Here is an 8,393-nt window from a genome sequence, read left to right as displayed (position 1 = left end):
TAGGAGTTGGTGGTTAAAACCATCCATATATTAAGACAGTAATAACGGCAGTAACGCTGTGTTATTTAGAACACATGGACATGTGTTGATTCTCTGTCTCTAATGTTTCCAGTGTGTCCCCTATATCATCTGGGACTAAATGTGTTCAGTGTCCCCTATATCATCAGTGACATTGTGGTGACTCCGCATAAATCAACCCTGACTTTGTCATTGCCCAAATATGTGCTTTATAGGCATCTGTGTCCCCAGCATGTCCTGCCCATTACTAAGAAGAGTTAGATAGGGGGGAGGGTGTAGCTCTCCTTACCGTGCTCGTCGCCCATTTTAAAAGACACTCCGATCGGTACTGGTTGTCAATCCGCTCATAATGCTTAACTTGATAAACTGCACTTCTTTTTCACCCACATCCACTTTTAGATATCCTTATCTCCCACTCCCTCTCTCTCTCCCTCTCTCTCTCCCTCCCTCCCTCCCTCTCAAAACTCTGGTATGATGTATAGTAAACTGTCCATTCTCTCATTCTCCTCTTATACTCAGTCTCTGAATCTCTCCATCTCTCCCTCCTTTAGCTGTTGAGACGAGACCCTGCTGGGCTATTGGAGGTCACAGTGACTTCATCAAGTGACCCCCATATCAAACACACACATACACACACACACACACGTCCCCCATACTGGCTGCTGGCCTTTCCTCTTCTCTGATCCATATTTCAGAGCTTGCATCAGTAGGGCTCTGAGGGGCTAATCCGGGATGAAACGCGAGGAGGGACAGTACAGAGCACAGGGAGGGAAATAGACTTCTACAGTGCAGCAAACTGGCTTCTGCATTTAGAATTATTAATGGTTAGCCATGTTGGCAAAGAAAGTAGTCTACCTAGACCGTTGTATTTTAGAGATGATGCTGTTGAGGTGTTTTCGTCCGTCCGTCCCCCGGACCAAATACCTGCATGACAAAGCCAATCGAAATGGGAATGTTTGGGTTCGGGTAATGTGTGCTAACTCTGTCCACCTGTTAATGCCGCCTACAGTTTAAAATAAATTGCATTAGAATGTCATTAACTTGTACGGCAAGTATGGCATTGTACTTTGATTGAATAAATAAAATATGGGGGGAAAATGGCATTATGTATTTCACAATCATGGGGTTTTGAAGTAAGGGCCATCTTTACATATTTGCGGCAAATCATGTTCAAATCATCTTATGGTATCAAAAAAATGTCTGTAATTCAATTGAGTGACTTAGAAATTATTTGGACATTATTTATCCATTTTCCCATTAGAGAAGAAGCCAGGTCTCTTCAGGACACACCTTAAATTCTACTGCTACTATTGCTTTGTTAATTCATTAACAGTTGTACAAAATTAACTCCAAAGCAGATTATTCTTCTCTTGCTGACTCTTATGGAATGAAGTTTATACAACAAACTCAAATACATATAAACTTTTCTATATAATGAAATATTAGGTCAATAAATGTGTCTTTATAATGAATGTTTTTCGGTGAGAATGATACCCTATTAGTGCTGGTTACCTCATGTTGGCCTACATTGGGTTATACCCAAATACTGCACCCATTATCTATGATATTTCAACACAGTGTCAGTTATTTTAAATTTCTGAGTATCTCATAAGAAAAACGTAAACACTGATTTCTAATAAGCAATTCACAAAAACATTTGATACTGTGCTGGAGATTTGCCTTGGAATATCGTCATCGTTGTATAAAATGCATCATGAGGACTGTTTTTGATTATCTGATGAAACTGAAGAATAGACCGTGGCTGAATGAATATAATAAAAATAAATGAAGTCTATGACCACGATTAAGTTTATTTCTCAAAAATATATCCTTTTAACAAATTATTTACATGTCCATAAATTTTTCATAGAAAATTAAACAGAAAACAAACGTACACAGCAAAGACAAACATTGTGAGTATAAATGGCAATAGCCTACGGAAAATGTTCGAATCGTTTGTCTGATCAAAAACTCAGGCCTATTAGGCCTATACCAATCTTGTCTCGCATATTGTTTTAAAATCTGACGGATTGAATTCTTACGTTTAACTCACAAAAAATAGTAGACTATTCGATAAATTCTTCTTCGTTAAATAATTATTCCAGATTTTTCTTCGATGATAATTCACTCTTCATATTGTGGAAATGGTCGAGAGAGCCCGCTGCGCCGATCCGTGGTGAGATCTTTTGATGAAGAGAAGAGAAAAAACAAACGTCAGAAAATTTAAATGAGTGTGACATTGAATAATTAATTCCTTATAGGCTAATGATATTGCTATCAGGTCTATTTCATATCCTCCCTTAACATATGTGTATTCACTGGCCAGGCGTGAATAAATTGAGGGTAGATTATTTAAATTGCGTGAACGATGATAAGTCAATGGCGCTGGTTCCACCCCTGTTGGCCATATTAAACGGTGTCTAGTGAGCCATTAAAAGCCGTTCAACTGGACCGATTAGATCTCTTCAGATGATTTATGAGCTCGAGCTGTGACAGGCCAGTCGGTCAGGTGAAACAGCCGTTTACCGGTGGGTTAAAAGGTTAATTTGGGATACCATATGATTAAAATATAGATGACAGTTGAAATAATATCATGGTGGGGTTTGAAATATCTCAGTCTACCTGTCGGTGATCAGCTGGAAGGGAGACTTCGGGGAGCCAGACCTACGAATATTCACTTCCTCTGTAAATAAATTAAGTCAAACAAATCAGTAAAATAACCAACAGGCCTGTATTTATTGCAATGCATAGTGATGTTGTAGGTCTATGACAGTTTTGACATGAATGGAGACTATTGGGGTATTTTTAGGCCATAGCCAAACAAATCAGTGATCTAGGCTATAATGATTTAAATCTCTAGCTATTAAAAATCATAATAGACAACATAAATTGAATTTATGTCAAATCAATATACTATTACATATTTGGAAAGAGTTTTTTGGACAAACACAGTAGAATTCTGGGCTGAATTCATAAGATTGTGCTTAATTTGGTTGCAGATGTAGTGCAAGGCTACTGTAGGCTACATACCATCTCGCTTTGGACTGAAGCTCTCCGACGACTCGTCACCACTCTCGTCCTCCGTCCCCGAAGCCCCTGACGCCTGCGTTGCTCGTGCATCCTGGCGCTTCAGGCCTCCACGGATAGGCGTGTGGTGTCCGGCTGGGTTTGCCGCTCCTAAAAGAGACCTGACGCCCAACAGAGAGTTTGCGCTGAGGAACGCTGCGTTGGCCCAGTTGTGGAGCTGCTTCCCAATCTGGCAAGTGTATATTCCATGACCTGGAAGTAGGGCCGGGTGGTGGGAGGCAGTCGGAGAAGGTTTGTGAGAGCTGTCGGGGCTTGTGGCCGTCTCTGCCAGAGACCAAATTTTGGGTTTGTTCTGTGGGGGCCTCTGGCACAGCGGTCCATATGGGGAAAGATCCACTGCGTTTTTACAAACACCAACAGGCGCCTTGATTAGGGAAATAGGCCCATCCATGCCTCTGAGGGCCTCCACAGACAGCGTCCTCTGACTCTCCAAGCTACCCGAATCGGATGCGTCCCTGGCGGCCAGCTTGCCCTCTCCCTCCCCTTCCCTCTGATCTCCGCGGTTTTCTTCAACCTTATCGATGTCAATACTTTCTAAATCGATCTCCTCGTCCTCTTCATCCTCGCTCCCGTGTTTCTCAGGCTCTTCCTCGTTGTCGCTGCTGAAGATTCTACCGTCCCGATCCTCGGCGCTTCGGCCCCACGTTACCTTGTTCTCCTTCTTCAAACGCCTGCGCGCGTTTGCGAACCACGTGGACACCTGACCGGAATGAACAATAACTTAATATTCGAGCTTTCTGTCATTTATTTGAAGTAAACTATTCATAAGGTGAATCAATTAATCGCACGAATTTAGCTTAATACGGCAGATGAAACAGAACATGCACAACACAGAGACAAGCATTGTAAGCAGCCTATGGGCCCAACATTTTCCAACTTAAATAATGCAGACCCAGTGCTCGAGAAAACCGTCAGACATAAACCAATTTTTATCCCCCACTAGACATTTACGACTAAACAGGCTACCTGTGTAAGAGTCATCTTAGTGATTATGGCTAGCATTATCTTCTCTCCCTTGGTGGGGTACGGGTTCTTCTGGTGCTCCTGCAGCCAGGCCTTCAGAGTGCTGGTGGTCTCCCTGGTAGCGGCCTTGGCACGGTTTGGGTCACTGTAACCATACTGGCCGTACGGGTAGAACCCCGCACCAGCGTGGACAGCCAGACCTCCCGGGTGAGCTCCGGGGCTGTCTTTCAGATCATACTGAGAGTTCTGGGGGAAGGAGAGAAGAGGAGCATACTGTTTGTGTTAAAATCTAGGCCTATTTTCTAATCTAATTTAAGGACTGTCGAGTAAGTTACCATAATATACATGGTTATTTCTCTTGGATTATGTCAAGTTTGTTTTTAACGGATTTCACACAATGATAGAATGATAGATAATCCAAATTACTTACAGTTTACAATAGTTCTATCCTATGTTGTTCCTTTCCACAAAGGTACAATATTGGGCAGATATTTAAACTGAATTGACAATAGGCATATTTATTTTTAATTGCATCTTTAAATATGGCGAATTGCAAAGAATTAAGCCTATTGATGTCAAATAAGTCATGATTAAGCCACCTCGTATTTCGTGTCTAATTGTTTGTTTAACAGGCATATATCTTTGATATTACTGAGAAAACATAAATGTATAGAAAATAACATTTCAACCATGGGACAGGTGTCTTAGAACTTGTATTAAAACTATTCTTAACTATCTAGTGATAATATGCAAACAAAAAAATTAGGCATTAGATTACATTTAGAAAATTGGTATAGGCATATGAATTATGAACCACAAAATTCCACGTGTCCCCGTTTCAATAACGAAAATTATAATAGTAGACAGAACTTTAAATTGAATAGGCTGGAGCTCAAATAATTATCCCGTTACAATTCCATTATAAAGACCAGTTAAATCTAAAGGCTGTGAATTGTCACGTACTGTAATTAAACGGCACATTCAATAAACATTTCAGAACACTCAAACAAAGTTTCAGTTCCACATTCTGCGAAACCGACTCCTACCATTTGTGATATGAGGGCGAGGTCTGCACCGCTGTAGGGGAGAAACGCGCTGTAGTTTTGAGCCGCCCACGGGTTACCGTACATCCCCAGCATCGAGCTGACAGCAGCGGCGGTGGCTGCCTGATTCACCCCGCCCTCGGCGCCTCCATCCCGGCCAGAGCCAGCCCGGTCGCCCCCGTAAACCTCCTGGGAGCCACTTAGAAACTGGGGGTACCCCAGCTGCGAGAAAGACATGTCCGGAGAGAAAGGCGCGGTAAATCTCTGTCTTCTGTGACACAAGGGAAGAAAGGAACTAGGAGGAATTCCCAGTTTCCCCAAAAGATAAGGATGTCTAAATCACAAATCACGGGTAGTCACTCAGCCAGCCAGCCAGTCAGTCAGACAGACAGTCCCACTACCCGACAGCGTAGCAGCAAGCTCCAGTGGTAGTGATGAGTTTGGCACTTGAGCGCCCAGTGAAACCTCTCTCTCTCCGCAGGACTCTCTAGTGGAGCTGACGGGATGATTGACAGGCTACTTAACAACCAAGCCCCTCCTATGCCCCGGGCAAGCGATTAGTGCATTGGTTCGTTCGCTGGGTCGTGTGTGTGAATGTGTGTGTGTGTGTGTGTGTGTGTGTGCGCGCGCGTGTGCGTGCGTGTGTACGTTTGTGTGTGTTTCAACAAGATAGAGATCTCTTTTCTCATAATCACCTTTCTGTCAATTTTGAATGGCTGTTCAAATAAACAACACAAATAGAACGCTAACAACATTAATAAAAATAATATTAAGAACAAATGATTAATGATATGATGAATACTATTATTAATAAAAAATTATTGTATGCTCTCATGAAATAGTTATTATTATACAATATCATCAAATAAAGTAGACCTAATAATGAAGCTATGTTTTGCATTCATTTGAGCCAAGTCCATTTTGAAAAACATTACTTTAAAACATTTTCCAACTTCTCCAAAGGTGCGTTGCATTATACTTTCTCGCCACATTATAATTAATTCTAAATATATAAGTGGTCCTGTGAGACTGCGACACTGCAGAACCGCTCTAGAGCAGTAACGGCGACAGCATGGATACCAGATGGCCGAGGGACGCGTCGACTAGGCCGGCCACAAATACCGCGGAATGTCGGGGGATATCGACGGAAGTCACTGAAGCATATTTTAAGATTAAAGATAAAGATATAGAAGGGGCGGGGAAAAGCGAGATAGAGATGGAGGGAGAGAGGAAAGATTGTGTAGATACGAGAAGTCTGTCCATGGAAGGAAGACAGATGTTGTAGTAAAACTAGGAAAATATAGTCATGTGCGCCTATTTGTAGACAAAAGAAAATAGCTAAAACCGACATGAGATGCAATCTACTGATATTAAATTTTTACAAGATAAGTCTAAATTTACATTTTCAACTCTTAATTTTTTTCTATTTTCATAATTTGTATTTCGCATTTCAAACATAATTGCATGTTTATTAATTTTGGAAGTCTTTTGATTCCTCAGTGCAACTGCCATCTGAATTGCCAGTCATCAACAAAGCATTTTCAATTACGTAATTGACAGTGGTACGTAATGACTACCGAAAATGCGTACGTTATGAAAACGTATAATCTTTCTTTTTTCGTTTAACATACGAACACCTGTCTGCACGCACGCACGCGCGCACACGCACGCACACACACACACACACAAGCTAATGAGGTTTAACACCCTGTTCTGTGCCCGGGTACCCCCATATTCCACTGCACCCCTGTGGTCGCGGTCTCTATCAGATGTTAGCTTAGTAATTAGTGATCCTTTTAAACACATTCATCATTTCACGCTGGACTAGCTGATGAGGATGGCTGGGTATGGTGGGTTTGCTAGTTCTCTTTTCTCTCTCTCTCTCTCTCTCCTCTCCACCTCCTCTCCCCCTCTTCTTTCTCCCCCTCTCTTTCCTCCTCTCTCCTCTTCAGCCCTGTGCTGTGAAGCACTGAGAAGACCCTAATGATTTAATTACTGTGTTTAAAGCTCACTCTGTGCTGGCAATCCTCTGGCTGCCACACACACACACACACACACATGCACGCACACACACACTCGCACACACACACACAGTTTATATTCCAGATTGGGCACCCAGGGCTCGGCTCATGAATCTCAAAGCTGTTTTCTAAACACACATTATGACGAGCAGCGCTGGCGGTAGAAGTGTGTGTGTGTGTGTCTGTGTCTGTGTGTTTGTGTGTGATGGATGCTTAATCTCCATGGCATTTTAAATGGCATTCATGGAAAGTGGTTATATCCTCATTGCCAAGGTAAATGGAGCCAGGGGAATCCATTCCAGCTCTATAAAAGAGCAACGTTAAAGACTTTCACCCATCGTCTCTCTCTCTCTCTCTCTCTCTCTCTTTCCTCTCTCTCTCTTTCCTGTCTTTCTCTGTCTCACCTCTCTCTCTACCGTGTATCTCCACCGCTCGATTTCTCTCTCTCCTGCGTGTGAGTTCATCACTTCAAATTAATGCCTCTCTCATGACAGGGGAAGGAAACAAGACACATCCACCATCTAATAGGATAATATAGCCCTCCCTCTCAATCTTTCTATCCTTCCCATTCTCTCCCTCTCTCTTTCTATGCACCCCACACTCTCTCTCTCTCTCTCTCTCTCTCTCTCTCTCTCTCTCTCTCTCTCTGGGTCTTTGTAGCCTCCTGATTTCCATAGTGTCTCTGTGGAGAGTGAGTTAATGAATTCCTCTGAGCTGGAGAAAGGAGAGAGAACGGTTTGGCGGTTTGGAAAAAGAGAGGGAGAGGGGGAGATAGAGAGAAGGGGAGGGGGGAGAGGAGAAAAGGCTTTGAGCTATGCCATTCAACTTCACAGCCTCCCTGGGCCTGCTTGTGTATTCAGTGTGTGTGTGTGTGTGTGTGTGTGTGTGCCCATCCAGGCCTTTTAACGTGAACCTGCTAAGACTACCAAATATTTATCTGGCCCCGACCCTCTCTCAATCACTCCATCGCTCTCTCTCTCTGCCTCTCTCTCTCTCTCTCTCTGTCTCTCTCTCTCTGTCTCTCTCTGTCTCTCTCTGTAAGGAGGTAGTGGCTGTAGGATTCTCTGGAGGCTGGTTGACTCTGTTTGAATCCCACTGCCTCCTATTACCCTCTGAGTCCTGCACTCAGACAAAGGAATAACTTATAGTAAGGAAAACACACACACACGCACACATGCACACGCACACATGCACACGCGCTCACAAAGTTTACCAATTCCACCTCACACTTAACTCAAACTCGTAGGTATTTCAGAGGCAC

General features: G+C 42.9%; 1 protein-coding gene across 1 annotated transcript; it reads right to left on the bottom strand.

Moving 5' to 3' along the window:
- Positions 1-1,822: 1,822 nt before the first annotated feature.
- On the bottom strand, positions 1,823-5,575 carry irx1b (iroquois homeobox 1b). Its single transcript, XM_010873222.3, has 5 exons — positions 5,115-5,575; positions 4,072-4,314; positions 3,049-3,805; positions 2,641-2,701; positions 1,823-2,201 (listed from the first exon to the last, which is right to left on the bottom strand). The coding sequence occupies exons 1-5, from the start codon at positions 5,346-5,348 to the stop codon at positions 2,150-2,152; spliced, it is 1,347 nt and encodes a 448-aa protein (XP_010871524.1). The 5' UTR covers positions 5,349-5,575; the 3' UTR covers positions 1,823-2,149.
- Positions 5,576-8,393: the final 2,818 nt, after the last annotated feature.

This window comes from Esox lucius, chromosome 10, assembly GCF_011004845.1.
Source record: "Esox lucius isolate fEsoLuc1 chromosome 10, fEsoLuc1.pri, whole genome shotgun sequence".
In the NCBI taxonomy this organism is placed as follows: domain Eukaryota; kingdom Metazoa; phylum Chordata; class Actinopteri; order Esociformes; family Esocidae; genus Esox; species Esox lucius.
The sequence above is the reverse complement of the archived record's forward strand: the minus strand, read 5'-3'. Positions and strand labels throughout refer to the sequence as shown.